The sequence below is a fragment of the Apium graveolens genome, chromosome 8, assembly GCF_009905375.1.
Source record: "Apium graveolens cultivar Ventura chromosome 8, ASM990537v1, whole genome shotgun sequence".
NCBI lineage: Eukaryota > Viridiplantae > Streptophyta > Magnoliopsida > Apiales > Apiaceae > Apium > Apium graveolens.
In genome coordinates, this window is record NC_133654.1 from 23,345,435 (window position 1) to 23,364,842 (window position 19,408).

General features: G+C 37.9%; 3 protein-coding genes across 3 annotated transcripts; 2 read left to right on the forward strand and 1 right to left on the reverse strand.

Moving 5' to 3' along the window:
* Nucleotides 1-5,310: 5,310 nt before the first annotated feature.
* LOC141677164 (alcohol dehydrogenase 1) lies at nt 5,311-8,720 on the forward strand. The gene is made up of 9 exons (XM_074482929.1): nt 5,311-5,603; nt 6,706-6,842; nt 6,936-7,308; nt 7,405-7,487; nt 7,582-7,657; nt 7,756-7,817; nt 7,907-8,002; nt 8,129-8,290; nt 8,399-8,720. Exons 1-9 carry the CDS (start codon nt 5,567-5,569, stop codon nt 8,507-8,509), a joined length of 1,137 nt encoding a protein of 378 aa, XP_074339030.1. The 5' UTR covers nt 5,311-5,566; the 3' UTR covers nt 8,510-8,720.
* Nucleotides 8,721-9,572: 852 nt separating this feature from the next.
* On the reverse strand, nt 9,573-10,971 carry LOC141677163 (delta(12)-fatty-acid desaturase FAD2-like). Its single transcript, XM_074482928.1, has one exon. The coding sequence runs from the start codon at nt 10,885-10,887 to the stop codon at nt 9,727-9,729; it is 1,161 nt and encodes a 386-aa protein (XP_074339029.1). The 5' UTR covers nt 10,888-10,971; the 3' UTR covers nt 9,573-9,726.
* A 6,247-nt stretch (nt 10,972-17,218) lies between these two features.
* LOC141677815 (delta(12)-fatty-acid desaturase FAD2-like) lies at nt 17,219-18,977 on the forward strand. Its single transcript, XM_074483884.1, has 2 exons — nt 17,219-17,414; nt 17,596-18,977. Exon 2 carries the CDS (start codon nt 17,616-17,618, stop codon nt 18,768-18,770), a length of 1,155 nt encoding a protein of 384 aa, XP_074339985.1. The 5' UTR covers nt 17,219-17,414; nt 17,596-17,615; the 3' UTR covers nt 18,771-18,977.
* Nucleotides 18,978-19,408: the final 431 nt, after the last annotated feature.

The following is a 19,408-nucleotide window of genomic DNA, read 5'->3' on the forward strand; positions in this document are numbered from 1 at the left end:
CTACTCGAGATGAGATCCCCTCGACGGGTGAAGTATGTTCAAAGCTTAACGGGGCGAGTGGCTGCCTTAAATCGCTTCGTCTCAAAGTCCTCCGATAAATGCCAGGAGTTCTTCAAAGCAATTAAAGGAGTGGGGAGGAATTTTGAATGGACAGAAGAATATGAGGAAGCCTTTCAGAACATAAAGAAGCATCTCAGCAGCCCTCCAATATTGTCCAACCCAAAGGCAGGTGAGACTCTGGTCCTATACTTGACCGTCTCTGACTTTGCAGTAAGTGCGGTATTAGTCTGAGAGGAGGATGGTATCCAGCTCCCGGTATATTATGTGAGTAAAAGGCTAGCCGACACCGAGACTCGGTACACAAGCCTCGAGAAGTTAGCATATGCTCTGATCCTGGCCTCCCGAAAGCTCAGGCCCTATTTTCAGGCGCACAGGATAGAAGTACGAACCTCCTACCCTCTCAGGCAAGTAATGCATAAACCAGAGTCTTCTGGTCGAATGCTGAAGTGGGAGGTTGAGCTCGGCCAGTTCGAGGTGGATTATAAGCCAAGGACCACAATCAAAGGCCAAGCCCTGGCTGATTTTGTGCTGGAATTTCCTCCTCATTAAGAAGTGGAGCAGGGAGCCCTTGTTGTCATACCTAGTGCAGAGGATGTCGGGCTGGAAAGTCAAAATAGTGCCCCATGGTGGAGCCTACTTGTGGATGGAGCCTCCAATGGGGATGGGGCAGGAGCTGGAATTGAGCTAATCAGCCCAGAGGCGCACAAGATCAGACGTGCGACCCATCTAGACTTTCATGCAACCAACAATGATGCTGAGTATGAGGCCCTGATCAACGGTCTCAAGCTAGATTTGGAAATGAAGGTGGAGAATTTGAATGTATTTAGTGACTCCATGATTTTGGTCTATCAGATAAACGGGGGGTATCAAGCTAAGGGGCCGAGAACGGAGCTTTACCTGAAGTGCACGCAGAGGATAATCACAAGGTTCAACGAGGTGAGGCTGGAACTAATCCTGTGTGAGCAGAAAGAAGGCGTAAACGAGCTAGCTAAACTCGGCTCGCGCCGCGAGGCCACCCTGCTAGGGGTCGTACCCCTTGATATACAGAGGCAGCCTAGTGTGCACGAGCACGAGGTGAGCAGCCTCAGTGATAATCTCGGCCCCACATGGATAACACATATCTCAGCCTACATAAAAGAAGGATCACTCCCAGATAAAAAGAATGAGGCAAGAAGAATAAAATACAAGGCAGCCCGCTATGTGATATATGATGGGGTCCTATACAGAAGAGGGTTCAGTGTGCCCCTCCTCAAGTGCATAGATGGGGAGGAGTGCAATTATATCCTTAGGGAAGTACATGAAGGCATTTGTGGCAATCACTCGGGGGTAGCTCTCTTGCTCAGAAAATCCTCCGTCAAGGTTACTATTGGCCAACGATGAAAAAAGACGCCTTTGAATTCTCCCGGCCTGTGATAAGTGCCAGCGATATGCCAAATACTATAACAGCCCCGTGGCTCCCCTCACATCCCTCATGAGCCCTTGGCCCTTAGCTATATAGGGAATTGATATGATTGGAGAACTACCGAAGGCCAAGGGAGGAGTCAAGTATGCGGTTGTTTCAGTAGACTACTTCACTAAGTGGGCAGAGGCCGAGCCTCTAGCCACTATCACGGAAAAAAAGCTCAAGAAATTTGTGCACATGACTATTGTGTGTCGCTATGGCATCCCTTACAAGTTAATATCTGACAACGGGAAACAATTCGATAGCAAGGAAATGCGAGAATTTTGTGAGCAGCTGGGGATTCAGAAGAGTTTTAGTGCAGTTTTCCACCCCCAAAGCAACGGGCAAACGGAGGCTGTTAATAAAATCATTAAGCACACCTTGAAGGCAAAGCTTGAAGAGAAGAAAGGGACATGGCCGAAGGAGCTCGCCCAGGTCCTGTGGTCTTACAACGCGACTCCTCGAACTACAACTGGAGAGACCCCTTTCTCTTTGGTGTATGGGTATGAACCTATGGTGCCCGTTGAGGTAGGGGCAGGTTCTTTTCGGAGGACAACTATGACTCAGAGGCAAATGAGGTCAACCATCGGCTCTATTTGGACATGATCGAAGAAACTCGGGAATATGCTCAGATCAGGATAGCAGCATATGAGCAGAGGACAACTAGGCACTACAACAGTAAGGTTCGAGCCCGGACTTTCAAGGTGGGAGATTTGGTTTTGCGCCGGGTCATGCCAAACACCAAGGTGGTGAGTCATGGAGTCTTTGGGGAAAATTGGGAAGGCCCCTACAAGATAAAATCAGTGCTCTGGGAGGGAACCTACCACCTCAATGATAGGCAAGACAACATGGCCCTCGAGCTGGAACTGCTCAATATGCTCGGTCAGGTGTTTCTGAGTAAGCGAGGTGAGCAGACCGTGACAAGCGAGCACCTTAACCTCCTCGGTTGCAGTTGAGCTCTCCTCCCCATCAGGAATGATCTGCCTTTTAAAAATAATTTCACCCTCAAGCTCGGGCTGTGCAGGAGGCATATAGGGCTCAGGAGAGGCCGCAAGGACATAGTTATAATTGCAGATCTTATACTGACTGGTAACATCTGCCACCTTCTCGCTTTGAGGAGAGTCGTAAGACCAATGCGAGCCGTCTTTTTCACCCTCGAGCCCCAAGATGGGATATTCTGCGGCTACAGGTTCCTTCCCTTTCTTGGTGTCATAATAGGCATTCCCCAGGCCGCTGTCAGTAGACTCTGAGTCGACCTGAATGGGGTCGAGGTCATTGGTCGCAGCTTGCCTAAGGCGGGCCGCCCTCTCTTCAACCATTTCTCTTAAAATCTCTGCAGCTCGCTCTTTGTCCAAAGGAGTGGGCTCGCGGTTTAGGAGCTCTTCCACCCCAAGGGAAGATGGTATATTGGAGATGTCCACGGGCCTATTTCTCTAATCATAAATATTCTTCTCCATGGTGTAGTCTTTAGGGTTAGGGTCGAGGTGAATATCCAGCAAACCGGAGACAGCTGCTCGCATTGAGTTCTCAACTCTAGCAATATTTAAAGCCCCTTGAGGGGTGATAGCAGAAGCAGGGGAAATAGGTTGGCTGAGACGACCAGAGAGGGAAGTCAGCTCGCGTTGGAAGTCCTTTGAGCCCCGCTGCTCGGGCGAATATTGATTTAATGGAGACGGAGTGGCTGAAGAGCGAACCGGGCTGGCAGAGGAGCGAGACGGGCTTGAGGAGGAGCGAGACGATCCGTAAGAACGGGATGACGACGCACTCGACATCTGTAAAAGATGGTGAAAATTAGTGTGTGGCCCGAAAAAGAAAGTAAAAACAAGTATGGGGTTGCACCTAAGTGTCCTCACATCTCATACGGGATCGCATCTAAGTATCTAAGCGAGCAGACGGGCTCGCATCGCATGTCGTGATTGTGTGTGGGCTCGCATCGAACACGTGGTGTGTGCTTGCATGGTGCATATGAACAAACATTAATGAATATTGATGATTAAGGATCAAAGGGGTACATGTAGGTGAAGTGTAGGATGATCCTGATGAATCTGTTCCTGGAGAATATCGCCGCCGGTAGACGGTTCTTGTGGTGATGATGGTTTTCGCCGTGGTAGATCCTTGAGCAAAATGAGCAGCAATTCGAGAAGTGCTCTTGGAAATGCGAAAAATGAATTGAAATCCCACATATTTATAGGAAAGAGAAAGGACAAGGGACACATGTCACCATCTCAACAGACGACACAAATCCCTACGCCAACTGTCCAACAGCTGTCATGTGTTCAAACACATGATTGTGGAAAGGCATGCGAGGCGAGGCACGCGAGGCGGTTTGGTGCGACTTCGTAGGCTCGCACCTGCGGGGCCAAAAAAGCTAATGTTTGAAAAATTCCTAGCCTCAGGATGCGACCATGAATTTTGGGGTAGTTGTTATGCCCGCTTTCGGTCATGGGCCCTAAACAGGTCCCCGTGGGAACATTGAATGGCTGGGCTCACACATGTAAGGTGGGATCACACTTGTCATCTGGGCTCAGGTGCCCATACATGAGCGGGGCTCAGGTGATTACGCGCGAGTTGGGCTCAGGTGCCCACACGCGAGCTGGGCCTATGAGCCCACATCTTATGAAAACAGAGGTAACACTGTATTTATTAATTGAAAAGGAAGGCGGTGCGGGCCGAGGTGACCGAGGTGACCAGGCCGGCCCGCATCAAAGGATTTTGTGTGCAACATGGAAAGTAACTCATAGATGACTGAGTTGCTCGTAGATTTCGGGCCGACACGGGTTATTCCTATAATTACGGGAAGAAATGCGGAGATGCCGCGATATTGGAGGAAGCGTGTTGAGCCGGTCGAGATTTACGTGACTAATTGGCTGAAGGTCTGACTTTTTCGTGGGCTTGGGCTGCACGGGTTGGAGAACCCTAACCCTACCCTACGTGACTTGTTCCCCAAGAACTATGTAAGATTTGATCCCTATAAATAGGGTACGTAGGCACTTGTACGAGATATGAGTCGACACTTGATAGAGAATAACAAACCATATTCTTTCTTAAGGAGTCAACATACAAGCTCAGCCACCACCATACATAACCTTCAACAAACACCGTCCTTAATCCTCGTTCCACCGATTAAGCTTCACAACACTGTTATACGAAATTCTCCGTATAACACATATAATACATTTTAATTTAATGTAGGTGAAATCAAATAGTTAAATTATATGAATAAATTTTGTGAGGAATCCAAATCAGGATACGAGTAAGATTAGTAATATAAATTTTGTAAGAATCAAAATTTGATATTTTTTTACTATCTTATTATATTTATCATTAATAAAAAATATTAATTTGTATCTTAATTTATTTTAGTGTATCAAAGTCGTTAAAACAAAAAATCCACCACATATTATGTTGAAAATGTTAGCCGTGTTACAGTCTGTTTCATTAATAAATTATGGCTCTTTCTTATTTTTTTTTATATTGTTAGGTTATGATATTTTACTAAATTATAATAATTAATATCACATATTTATTAAATATATCATTTGAAAAATCAATTTTTAGTATATGTTAACATGTACATGTTTATAATGTAATAATAACAATAAAAATTAAGAAAAAAGTATGAAACGAATATTATAAATTTAATTGAGTAAATGATTAAATAAAATATTAAAAAATAATACAAGATAAAACGAGAAATAATTTGGTCTAAGTGGAAAAAAAATGTGCAACCATCATTTGAGGTTTGCAATTATAACATACAATGAAAAAGTTATAATAAAAAAATAAAATAAAATGCCGCTGAGAAAAGAATACAGGGGACGATGTATAGTTCCTAGGTTGTAAAGGAAGTGTGGGTTCTGGTATTGTGAAAGGCGAGAGAGCCCGTGGTTTTTCATATTTTAAGGTGATGCTTCTAGTCAAAACCTGTTCACTTCCCAACTAATATATATAACATCCTCAGCAGGACACCTGTTTCCATGGTATCTTAACACATAATCATATATTGAAGCTAGATCATCTGAGTTCTCAACTGAGTTTCACTTTACAAGTATCAACAGTTAAAAAATGGCAAGCACAGCTGGTCAAGTCATTCGCTGCAAAGGTACCCTTTTTTTCCCTCATCTACTTGATGTCGCTCCTGTAATATTCTTGTAGTTCTGTTAAAAAAATGTTATACTTCTTTTTCTCATCTAGTTGATGTTATTCTTGAGATTGTATTATTTTACTGTACTTCTATTTCTGATCTAGTTGATCTTGATCATGTAGCTTACCCCTCTGTGTTTGTTACACTGTCGGTCAGTAAATAGTAAAAAATTATGTTTTTTCCCTGAATTTGGAGACACTGCTTGTAATTGCAGCCACTTATAAGTGGCTTATGAATTGACAATACATATGTTTTTTTAAGTTATAAATTACCTAGAAGTTACTTATAGGAATCCTAAACGAGAGTGGATCACCAGGAGCCTGTATATAAACAAAACTACCATTAGTTAGTGATATGCTAATATTTTTAAGGGTTAAGTATCACATTTAACACTATGTAACTATCAAAATATCAAATTTACCATTGATTAATTTGGGGCCTCAAATTGGCTATTTTCCACACAAATTTGCTGACTTTCAGTGACAAACTTGAGATTCCGTTAGCTGTATATAAGATCCCGAATTAATCGGTGGTAAATTTGACATTCAGCTAGTTTTAAAGTGGTAAATTTGATAGTTAGAGCAAGTCCAACAATGTCCTGACATATGCCTTCTAAATATAATAAATAATGTTGTCCTAGTAATTTAGGACATTAGTTTGATATATCAGTTCCAATAATTTGTCTTATAGTTATGCCCTATTATTAAAATAGTAATATATTTGAATTAAAATTGGAGTGAAGAGCAAAGATGAGAGGAGAGAAATGTGTAAAAAAAGAGGGAAACAAATTTTTTATTGGTAGAAATGAAATAGGGCATGTATTGTGGTGCCCTAAAATTAAGGCACTTGAAAGATGTCCTGGCATTTTAAGGCATGTTTAGTATATTGTTGGAGCTCTGATTGTTATCAATTGCCCTAAATTTTGATTTAGGACATGTTTTAACTTGCTCTTAGCCCTTTTTTTAATTGAATTGAAATGTGTATATATGTATTATATTAACTTAGCTTGAGATTAAGTGATGGTTGTTTATGTTACTGTAATTGTTGTGGCAACATACAGCTGCTGTAGCATGGGAAGCAGGGAAACCACTTGTGATCGAGGAAGTCGAGGTTGCCCCTCCTCAGAAACTTGAAGTTCGTATCAAGATCCTCTTCACTTCTCTCTGCCACACCGATATTTACTTTTGGGAGGCAAAGGTATCCTTTAATTTTTGTTTAAAAACTTGATCCGAAATATGATACTTTCCCAAGTCACTGTATTGAAATGTGTTTTTTATGTGAATATTTCAGGGGCAGAACCCTGTTTTTCCTCGTATTCTTGGACATGAAGCAGGGGGGATTGTGGAAAGTGTTGGAGAGGGTGTAACTGATTTGGCACCAGGAGATCATGTTCTCCCAGTCTTCACCGGAGAATGTAAAGAATGTGCCCACTGCAAATCAGAAGAAAGCAATATGTGTGATCTCCTCAGGATCAACACTGACAGGGGTGTTATGCTTAATGATGGAAAGTCGCGATTTTCAATCAATGGCAAGCCCATCCTACATTTTGTTGGGACATCCACGTTTAGTGAATACACTGTCATGCATGTTGGCTGTGTTGCCAAGATCAACCCCCTTGCGCCTCTCGACAAAGTTTGTGTCCTTAGCTGTGGAATTTCAACCGGTATGGATGGAAAAGTGGCATGTATGCTTATGTGGTACGTACATCTCAATCTCTCTACTGAATACACATTCTAATTTTTGGTTTTCTGTTTAACAGGATTGGGTTCGACTCTGAATGTTGCGAAACCTAAGAAGGGCTCAACAGTGGCTGTCTTTGGGTTGGGAGCTGTAGGCCTTGCTGTAAGTTATCGCCCTTTTTTCATCATGTACAATAGTTTTCCCTTAGTTTCCGTGTTTGTTAATATAGTAATTGATTTCCATTTCTTGTGATTAGGCTGCGGAAGGAGCTAGAATTGCTGGGGCTTCTAGAATTATTGGTGTTGATCTGAATCCAAACAGATTCGAGGCTGGTAAGCTAGAAACTACATTGTTTAGTCAAGAAGTATGTGAAACATGGATTATAGTGGTGAGGAAATGACTAATCATAAAACTTATATTGTATCCACAGCAAAGAAGTTTGGTGTGACAGAGTTTGTGAACCCAAAAGACCACAACAAACCAGTTCAAGAGGTTTGTTTACATAACATTTTGACTACAAGGCCCTTAAGTATAGTTTTCCGTTGGTTAACTAATTGTTGTTATTTGTGAATATATTGTAGGTAATTGCTGAAATGACCAATGGAGGAGTGGACAGAAGTATCGAGTGCACCGGACATGTAGATGCCATGATTTCGGCATTTGAATGTGTACATGATGTATGTTTTCTTCCGAGAATCTCCATAGTATCAGTTATATGACATTATATTTAGTCTGTGGTCGGGCAAGTTTTTATAAATAATGATGAATGACATTCTTAACTAAAAAAAAAACTACCATCTCAGGGCTGGGGTGTTGCTGTGCTTGTTGGAGTTCCACACAAAGATGCTGTCTTTAAGACTAGCCCCATGAATTTGTTGAGTGAAAGGACTCTCAAGGGTAGTTTCTTTGGAAACTACAAACCTCGTACAGACCTTCCATCTGTGGTCGAAAAATACATGAACAAGGTAAACTTCTTCAGATTGTGTACATTCCTTGAACTAGAAGTTTCATCTTTGATCTAGGCAAAGATTTATTGGCACACAGTCCTGATCTATGAGCTTATCCTATTATAGGAACTTGAACTAGAGAAGTTTATCACTCATGAAGTCCCATTTGCCGAAATCAACAAGGCTTTTGATCTGATGCTCAAAGGCGAAGGCCTCCGATGCATTATCCGAATGTAAAGATTTGATGGCTTGACATCCGGAAATGATGCGTGTTACAAAGCATCTCTGCTCAGTACTTGTTATCTTTCGAACATAAATAAGAATAATAGATGTAGGGATGCTTTGTGGATCTTGAAATTTTCTCTTTAATCTGTAGCCTGCTGATTTTATGTACTGTCAATGCATTACTCCCTGGTGTTATAATAAGAGAGTTTCTTCTGTTTAAAAATTATTGTAATATTACATTGTATGTGTGAGTTTGTGGGTTTATATTATCCATTAGTCCGTGACAACATCTCTATTCTCTATAAAAAAATAGATCAAGTTCAGAATGTTTTGATAAATAGAAATAAAATATGGAATGAAATGTAACGACTAGAATCTAACCATCTAAGATGACAAACTCAGTAACTGCAAAAATGAGCTCTTGCATGGAACCCTTCATTTTCTGGAACAATTGGCTTTGTGACCTTACACAGACAAGCCTCCACTAAGGATCTAACTGTCGAACTATTTTACAATCAAGAAGTAGAGAACTAAGAACATCTCCAACGTTGCTGTACATGTATTTAATCAGCTATTCTGTCCAGTCAACCAGCAAGTGTCCCCCTATGTTACTGTAAATCTAGCTATCCGTTACAGAAAAACAGGAGATACCGAGCTTCAATGGCGTTACTCTGCTATCTGTTACAGCAAAACAGGAGATACCGAGCCTCAATGGGGTTAGTTACTATTTACTAATGCTCTGTTCTGAGCAAAACAAGTATTTGGCTTGCTGAATTCAGCTAGTCGATGGAGTGTGTTATTATTTTTTACCATCATCAATCTAGCCAGTAAGGTTGGAGATACTTCTAACCCAAACTTTATTTTTTCCAGGAAAATTGCGAGATTATTAAGTATTTATGTTATTCCGTCACCCTTTATACAATTCTGAGGGATCATGAAATTAGTTTAATTTATAAAGTTGATCGTTCTCAGGTTGATCCCGAACATTCATATTTTGTTTCCAATTAATCGAGTTCTTTCTTGTTGGAGCATAACGATGCTTCTGATTTTCTTATATACACAAAATGGCGCCCGGTTGATTTTTAGTATCCATATAATGAACGTTAGAACACATATATGTAATAATGAAATTTGATAAAGAAATGTCGCTAGCTCTGAAGGGAAATTACAGATTGTAATTTTTAGAGAGCAAAAAACTAAAATCGGCAGAGTTTCCTGTATTTAGCAACTCAAAGCTTATTTTTGTACCAGTAGACGCCAGTGGCCTTGTCACCATCCTCCTCAGCCTCAACATAGAGACACTCTTTAGCTTCTCTCCACATAGCCTTATAAAATGGAGTGTCATCATAGTGATAATAATCCCCCAAGACGGGCTTGATGGCTTCGGCTGCTTCCTGGGAATGATAATGAGGGATGCTAGAGATAAGATGGTGAAGCACATGAGTATCTGCAATGTGATGGAACACTATGTTTAGAATTCCGTAGTTCCTGTCCACAGTGGCCAGAGCTCCCCTCAACCAATCCCACTCAGACGAGTCGTAGTGAGGCAAGGAGAGATGAGTGTGATGCAGGAGAGTTATCATCACCAGGAATCCATTTGCTACGTGTAATGGTGCACCATAGACTAAGAAAACCCATGAAAGTCCTTTAACTGCAGCAATTCGGTATAGGCCATAGCCAGCAGCAAAAACACCGATATCAGACAATATAATTTGAGCGCGCTCACGTTTGGAATAAATAGGACTGTAGGGGTCAAAGTGAGATGCAAAGCGATCATATGATCGTCCAGCTATGTTGACAATCAAGTATAAAGGCCATCCTAAAATGAGAGTGAATGCAATGATAAAGACTCGGCCAAGAGGATTGTTGAAATGATGATAATAGGATCTAATTGTGTTCTTGAATCTGGGGACATGGTTTTCATCGCGGTCAAGAGAATTAGTGTTTGCATGGTGGCGACGATGACTAATTTTCCAAGAAAAATAGGGTACGAGGAGAAGAGAATGAAGAACAAAGCCAAGAGTGTCATTTAGCAAATGATAGTCACTAAAGGCCTGGTGACCGCATTCATGTGCCACCACCCATACGGCAAACATGAAACAACCTTGAACGTAAACATAGGCCGTCCACGCAAGGTAGGCGAGGGGCGTGGGGAGGAGGGGAATGTAGCTTGTGGCAATGTGGTATAGAAGGAAACAAACGATAAGGTCGAAAAATAGGTAGGACGAGGAACGAATGAGCGATCGATTGAAACAATGTGGTGGAATAGCCTTCTTGATATCGGATATCGTAAATGGTGGTTTTTGATGAGGAACACGACGGACTAATTTATGATCATCAACTGTTTTTTGTTGATCATTGTTAACGAGCATTCGTCCACCTTTACCCATTTTTTTTTGTGTTGAAGATACAAAGCTACCAAGTTAAAGATGTTTAGAACCTTGATTAGCTCTGTGTTTTGCTTAGAACCTTTAAGTCACCTTGATGCTTATATATATGGTTTTTGAAATTGAGTCATGTGCAACGTGTTGAGGGGCAGTCAAGAGTATCAAGTCAAGAATATAATAATTGGTACGCCAAAGCTGAATTAAAAGTATAGCACGCCGCTGACTGATTGGAGTGAAGTGTTTATGTTTAAAGGCAATGAAGACTTGTTTGCAGTTGATAATTATGCATGAGTGAGAAATACAGACCTGGACAAATTTGTTTTCAAGTACAGCACGCCACTGATTTTAGGTCTGTGTCATTTGCTATACCAATCTGAAAAGGAATATATTATTTTGGTTTTCGTGAGTCTTCAAATCCAAATATTCCTTTAAATATTTTCGTCAAATCTTTGCAAATCTGAAATTATTGTTTATTACTATAAGAAAATACTTCAGGATTCTGATGTTTGTTACTGTTTGCTCTAAAAATGACAAAAAATTTCTGAATTTAACATTTTGCAAAGGGGAGCCCTAAAGTGCCGATGCATATTCAAAATAAGAAGTTACTACTTAAGTTTACAAGAAGCGATAAGTAAATTATTATTTAAATTTTAGTTAAATTTCGATAAATGAATATATTAAAGATTGGATTTTTTTATTCATTTAACGAAATTATTCATTTATCGAGATTAAAAATATATTATGTTTATTATATTTGGATCGGAAAAAATTATGACTAATAAGTGATAAGTATATAAATACTTATAAATTACGTAAGTGTTTGGATAATTTTATTTGTAAGTCAGAATTTTTTTACTTAAATGAACTAAAATAAATAATTTTTAAACATAATTATCTTAATTCGTGAAATTAATATTAAATTAATATTTACAAATATATTTTAAAAAAATAAAAAAAATCATAATAAGTTGAAAAAAAATAAGTAATTGCTAATGTTGGTAAATTCAACTTATAAGGTAATTAAGAAGTAGTCATAATGATGGATAAGCTGGTTAGGGAAAGGATTTATAAGTCATAATCTGAGCCAAGCAGTTACATGGTGAAACACCAATATGTTCTACTTAAGCATTGTAGTATATGTTGGACAAACTTAGTATTTTAGACTAAGTTGTAAATCATTTTGAGACTCTATATGAGTGAGACACATTACGTGTTAGTGGTGTGTATTTATTGGAACATATTCTCTTCTTCGAGAGGATTCCAACGCATATTTACATAGCTCAAAATGAGTAAAAGGTGAATGAGAAATGATGTTTCAAAATTTTACCTTTTAATATGAAAAAGTAGTTTTGTACCGCATCGAGACTAGCACAAACCTATTACTTAGTTTTTCTTATAAATATCATGTACCACATCGAAAAGAAAAACAAGTTCTTTCAAGTCTCTTTTTATAAATAGAGTCTTAGGGCATCAGTTTTATTAAGTCAAGGAAATAAGAGTCATCTCTTTCATTATCGGTCTCTTTAGTCTTAAATTTTTCCAATATTTTCGGTGATAGTTCTCGGGCTCAGAGGTCGCTAAACACGGATGGTGCAGGGCGAAATTGCTTTAAGGAGACAGTTTCTTGGACTCGAAATTAAATCCAATCTCTGTATGTTTTCTCAAACCCTTCTCCTAATTTAATTGTTAATTCTTATATGCTTATGTGATTTAAGAATTAGCAATGTTCTTGTGAATTAGTTATATATTCAATATATATATAATAATGTTTTTATCGTACAAGATTGATAACAATCTTAAAGCAGTTTCCTTCAATTTTCATACTTTCTTGTGAGTAGACGCAAAAGTCAATTTGATTGTTTAAATTGGATTTATTTATGGGTATAGGAGTGGCCATTATTTGCCTCATTAATTAAATTAAATTAGTGCGTTAATTTCTTTGATCACTTGTTGTCATGTGCTTGAAATTAATATAAATTTGATTTTAAGTGGTGTTTTGTTTAAGCATAACAGGTACGAGGCAAAAATAAGCACAAAGTTGTTGGATGATTGGTTTCTTATAAGGCTATTGATGCTTTAATGGTTATTAATTTATGATCAACTTATATTCAAGTGGGCATATTTGGTGACATCTCTCTCGGGTTGATCATTTATAAATTGGTAGATTAAACCCAAATTTATAATTTGTCCATGTTTTTTCTATTAATGGATAGCTTATTATGTTTTGTTTGATTAACATGGTGATTGATAATATATATGAGCTAGAGTTTCTTAATTCTGAATTGATTTCGGAATTATTAGTATACTGGTACAAGAATCGTATATGCAACAGTTTACATGCGTGTTTGCAAGTTCATAACATGATATTGCTATGCAATTAAATGATATGGCTACATAAATGTGACCCTTCATGATGGAACTTGATTATTTGGTGATTAATTTTTAATCATTATTGAGTGATGATAAGGCATCAATTATTATTGTTTAATCTTTAATAATGGAGTTATATCACAAACTTATAATACTGGATAAATAGAGGCCTTACCGCGTATCTATTTAATTGGAGAAAATAGATTACAAGCATATGTTGGTGACAATAAACGTGATGCAAACTATGTATTTCTAAACATCTTATTTTAATAGATTTATTTGTTAACAAAATGCTTTTAGTCTATATGGAGCCTCTGGAAAGCTATTAAATGAGGCATAAGTTGCTTTATTATGTAACGTGTCTCGTTAGTTAACATTATTTTGACTGGAAAAATTTGTTCTATAATCTGTTTGTTGTTAAACAATGTGATGAGTTGTGCAGCTGAAGTGAACCAGATTTACAATTGCTCAGGATTCTCCACATTAAAAACCTAATGGGCCTGGAGTACAGGTTATGGGTCGGCACATAAATTATATTTTTCTGGTTGAATTTTTCCTCCAGTTAAATAGTAATTTCACGTGTTGGTGTCGGTCGGCTGCGGCAGTGACACACGGGCCTATTATAGTGATCCATGTGATACTTAATACGGCGAATATTGATATCAGTATTTATGTTGAACTTCAGAGAGAATTCGAAAAGTTGTTAACCATAACGCATTAGTTGATCAAGGATCACTGAACATGGGTTTATTGAAGATTTATGTTCTTCCTTAGGCCTTTTCTGGTTGTACCAGTAGGTGAGCCAGAAATGTAGGTTCGTGTGAACCATGTAAATATTTTAGAGAAATTCGATAATTGAATTTTTAATGATAAGAACCACGGGAAGTTCTTTAAACATGATATTAAAATCTTATAGGTTTTAATGAATGACGTAAAACCTGCTCAGATGAGAGGTAGTGACACCATACATGTTTACTGTTTGGTTTGATAGTAAAACATTTGTCACTCGTACTCGTAGTCGAGTCAATATTGAAGCTAAATAGAGAGATGTGTGCTCTATAAACTCAAGGGTAAATCCAACTTAATACAGATAATTAAGATGGTAGTGAATAAATTTGATGATGAAGAATCACCGGGCAAATTCTGTTTGCAACGTGAATATTCATGAGGTCGTTGTACCTTACTCGCATTAATTAAATAGAGTAGATACAGGCTTGAGTTGCGCTCTGAGAGAGATGCAAAACGATTGTGATCAGCTCAGACTATCACTGAATTTGAGGATATTAGTTACGAAGGGCTAATCGTTCCTTAAACATGATACCACGGAAGGAAAAAATTAAATTTCCTATTAGTTTTGGAATATTTTCTGACATTCCGGTAAAATATTAAAATTGTGGGGGTATCTAGAATAGAAAATTATTGAATTTTCTATGAATAGTGGAATGTAATGAAATATTCTTGAAAATAATTGAAATATGGGGGTATCTCGAAACTTGATACCAATACCTCTGTTGGTAGCATGAGATCCAAAATCAATTGAGATATTTTGGATGGATACATAGACAGTGGTTGAGTCTAATAATATCCGATATATGAATCTAATTTTTGAGATTCGTAAGAATACTATTACAGAGTTTAGAAATGCTTATGCGATAAGCTAGTAGATCCTAGTAGATCTGTAATTAAAAGTCATCTAAATGAACTTACGAGTTATTGGATGAATGTGAGGATGAACCTGTAGAGAGCAAAAGACTTGGATTATTGCTAGTACTGAATGTCTTAATAATTTGCTTGAAGGTGAACTCGTAAATTTAATAGAAGCAATGCGCTTCTCGTATAATTCCTTGATAAGTGAATATATCAAGAGAAAATTTGACTATTACTGAGAGTCAATAAATCAAGATTTTCTAGCACGTGTACTAGAAAATGGATTGTGCATGTTCTCTCTATGTCCTTTGCGGGGGAAAGGATATTAAGAAATAGAGAGAGTGGTTCTGTTTGACAGAATCTTGTTTAAAAAATATATAGATCTTCTTACGAGATAGAAGCATTAGGACCCAAATAAATTTTCAGATTGAGAAAATATATGTGGGTCTGAAGGAAGTATAAGGAGCATTTTCTAACTATCGTATGCTATATTTGACAGTCGGAACTATCACCAAGTCAAGCTCCGCGTCTGTCTGTCTATGTGGTGCGTGCTACTGGACCATCAATCTCATTTGTGGGGATTGTTAGACAAACTTAGTATTTTAGATTAAGTTGTGAATCATTTTGAAACTCTATATGAGTGAGACACATTATGTGTTAGTGGTGTGTATTTATTGGAACGTATTCTCCTTTTCGAGGGGATTCCAACGCATATTTACACGCTCAAAATGAGTAAAAGGTGAATGAGAACTGATATTCCAAAGTTTTACCTTTTAATATAAAAAAGTGGTTTTGTACCACATCGAGAATAGCACAAACCTATTGTTTAGTTTTTCTTATAAATACCATGTACCACATCGAAAAGAAAAACAAGTCCTTTCAAGCCTCTTTTTATAAATAGAGTCTTAGGGCACCAGTTTTATTAAGTCGAGGAAATAAGAGTCATCTCTTTCATTCTCGGTCTCTTTAGTCTTAAATTTTTTCAATATTTCCGGTGATAGTGCTTGGGCTCAGTTCAAGTTCGCTGAGAGTATATTCGGCCTATCGGTTATATTAGTATCTCGTTTTATCCTGGGAAACAGGTCGCTAAACACGGATGGTGCGGGGCGAAACTACTTTAAGGAGACAGTTTTCTGGACTCGAGATTAAATCCAGTATCTGTGTGTTTTCTCAAACCCTTCTCCTAATTTAATTGTTAATTTTTATATGCTTATGTGATTTAAGAATTAGCAATGTTCTTGTGAATTAGTTATATATTCGATATATATATATATATATATATATAATAAGGGAAATGTTAACGACAGCCCTTACGGCTGTGTTTAAACATTAAAACACTTTTAGCTTTTAATATGTTAGAGGATTATAGCTGGACGAATGAACTTATCAATTAAATAAATGGCTACTAAATACATTTACTGCCCTATTAAAATGCATGTACTACTTATTTGAATCATCAATATCAATTGTTTTTATTAATTAAGTTTATATATCAAAATTTGGAAAATGTTAGATGTAAAAAATTGGTTTCCAATTTATTTACTAAATGCCATTGTCAAACTCTAATTTGCTATATACATATACAATGAACTATTTTATACTGTCAACATTATAAAATATTATTTTATAATTAACTATTTTATATTGTCACGTTAACCATGACATGTCATTTGCAAATAATTTTTTATACTCATTTTTGTAACTCTAGCACTACTAATCAAATTTTATGATTTTTTATATCGAAATTATGTTCAAAAATTAAGAAAATTTTAAATCATATTTTGGCTATGTATAAATATTGCTCAAAGTTAAGATTTAAGATATTCAGTTTGATTAAATATATAAAATTATTTTTTTGATAAAATATGTTAGAAACATTTAACTACCTAAGGCGGGTCATTAGGAGATGAACTCGTTACGTGTGTGTATACAAGAGAGAATGCATACATTTATTTTGCAAATACAGCTGAAAAGGTTCAGATAACAAGGAAATTATTAATTGCTTAAACACAGCCCTTAGGGCTATAGTTAACATTACCCATATAATAATGTCTTTATCCTATAACATTGATAACAGTATATACGCTCGTTCAAATATTTGCCACGGAAGTTCAACTCACTTATTTGCTAATTCAGCTGCCAAGGAAGACTGGGAGTGGGAGGAGAATACTGGAGTTACCATTATTGACCGACAGTTTACTTGACTATTTTTTGCATTTCATCATTGCGCTCAACTAATATCATATTCTATAATACTACTGGTGTCACAGAACACCAAATTTAAAGCTGGAGAATACTAGTAATATATATCTTGCACGTTGAATAATACGAGGTGGCGGGCGCTTAGGGTAGTGAGCTTAGTCTAAACACCGAGTTGTGCATCTCTTGCACTACTACATCATAACCCCTCTTATAAATACTCTAAGCTTCTGCTCAAACTTAACAACACTAAAACCATCCATTCAACACAAGCAACAGACCTCGAGGAGAGAAGCTCTCCCATCTCTTTTCAGGTACAACTCCAGCTTCTTTAATAACATGACCACTTGCGTTTTCAGATCTTTACATAATCTTTATATCCCGACCTGTACTTTAAATTACACAATTACAGTACTAATGTTTGTTACATGCAAAGTTTCAACATAATAATAATCACATGGTTCTCACATTTTTCTTTTCACTTGTTATCTGCAGGCGTTCAGTAATCAGGGACAATGGGTGCAGGTGGGCGTATGTCTACTGCTCCGCCTAATGCCAAGAAGACTCAAGCAGAAGCACTTAAGCGCGCTCCTCATGAAAAACCACCATTTACCATAGGTGACCTTAAGAAATCTATTCCTGCTCATTGCTTCCAAAAATCACTTGTCACCTCTTTTCGATATCTCATTCAAGATCTCCTCATGGCCTATGCCCTTTACTATGTTGCTACGAATTATATTGACCAATACCTTCCGCATCCTATTAATTACTTGGGCTGGGCAGCTTACATTGCCGTCCAAGGCTGTGTCCTAACCGGGGCTTGGGTCGTAGGCCATGAATGTGATCATGATGCCTTCAGCGACTATGGCTGGGTCAATGACCTTGTTGGCCTTGTTGTCCACTCTTCTCTCATGGTGCCTTATTTCTCTTGGAAGATTAGCCACCGTCGTCACCATGCCAACACTCAATCCCTTGAAAATGACGAGGTTTATGTCCCCAGATTCAAGTCCAACATCAGGAACTACTACAAAATTCTCAACAACCCACCCGGCCGTGTCCTTGTCTGGGTTACCACACTCCTTGTAGGCTTCCCTTTATACTTGATGTTCAATGTTTCTGGACACAAGTATGAGAGGTGGACTTCACACTACGATCCCCATAGCCCTCTTTACACAGAACGTGAACGCAAACAAATCATTGTTTCAGACATTGCCATTCTAGCGGTCATCTATGGCCTATACCATCTTGTTCTGCTCAAAGGCTTTGCGTGGGTGTTCTGTGTTTATGGTGGTCCACTCCTAGTTGTTAACATGTGGTTCACTTTGATCACGATCCTCAACCATACTCACCCTTCTGTGCCATACTATGATTCAACCGAATGGGATTGGCTGAGGGGAGCTCTTTGTACCGTTGACAGAGATTATGGAATTTTAAATAAGGTGTTCCACAATGTGTGCAATGCTCATGTATGTCACCACATATTCTCCATGATCCCCCATTACCACGGACTCGAAGCAACAGAGGCCATGAAGCCTGTATTGGGCGATTATTATCAGTATGATGGAACACCGATTCTCAAGGCAATGTACAGAGAAATGAAGGAGTGCATTTATGTCGAGAAGGACGAGGGTGAAACTAAAGGAGTCTACTGGTACAGAAAGGATATTTAAAACTTCAAACAATATTGATTGTTTTCTCTGCTTTGCACCATGTTGCGGTTTCTTAACTTTGCTAGCTAGCAAATTGTAGGTTCATTTAGTTTATTGTTCATCTGTAATAAGATCACAATCCACACGAAGTGGATTAGTTGTAAGTTGTAACACAATATGATTGCATCAATTAAATTTTTGTTGTCCAAGAACATACTTCGAAAGATAGTTGGAGGCTGCATCTTCCTTATTTTTTGTCAGACAAATTATTGATATTTAGTCTTCCCACTGTGGATGCTCTAACATATCGCACTTCAAACACAAACTTAAACTTTTCGCAACAATTAAACACAAACCTATTCAATTACTACAAACCAATCAAAAAATATATATGAAAATTAATCAATAGCTGTACAAGTACATAAAGTAATCCAAATCCACCTGAGAACACCTTAAATCATTGCCCAAAAACCTTCCTAAGCTAAAGGGCGACTCGTATCAAGAAAAAAAGCTCATTCCCTTTAGATGACAAGCTGAAATCTTGTAGAAAAAAGAAAAAGAAAGAAATGTAACTAAAAATATCAAGAGAAAATTAATCAAAATTGTTAACAAGATACTTTGCTTATTTTGAAGCATAAAAATAAGGAAACTGCAAAAAT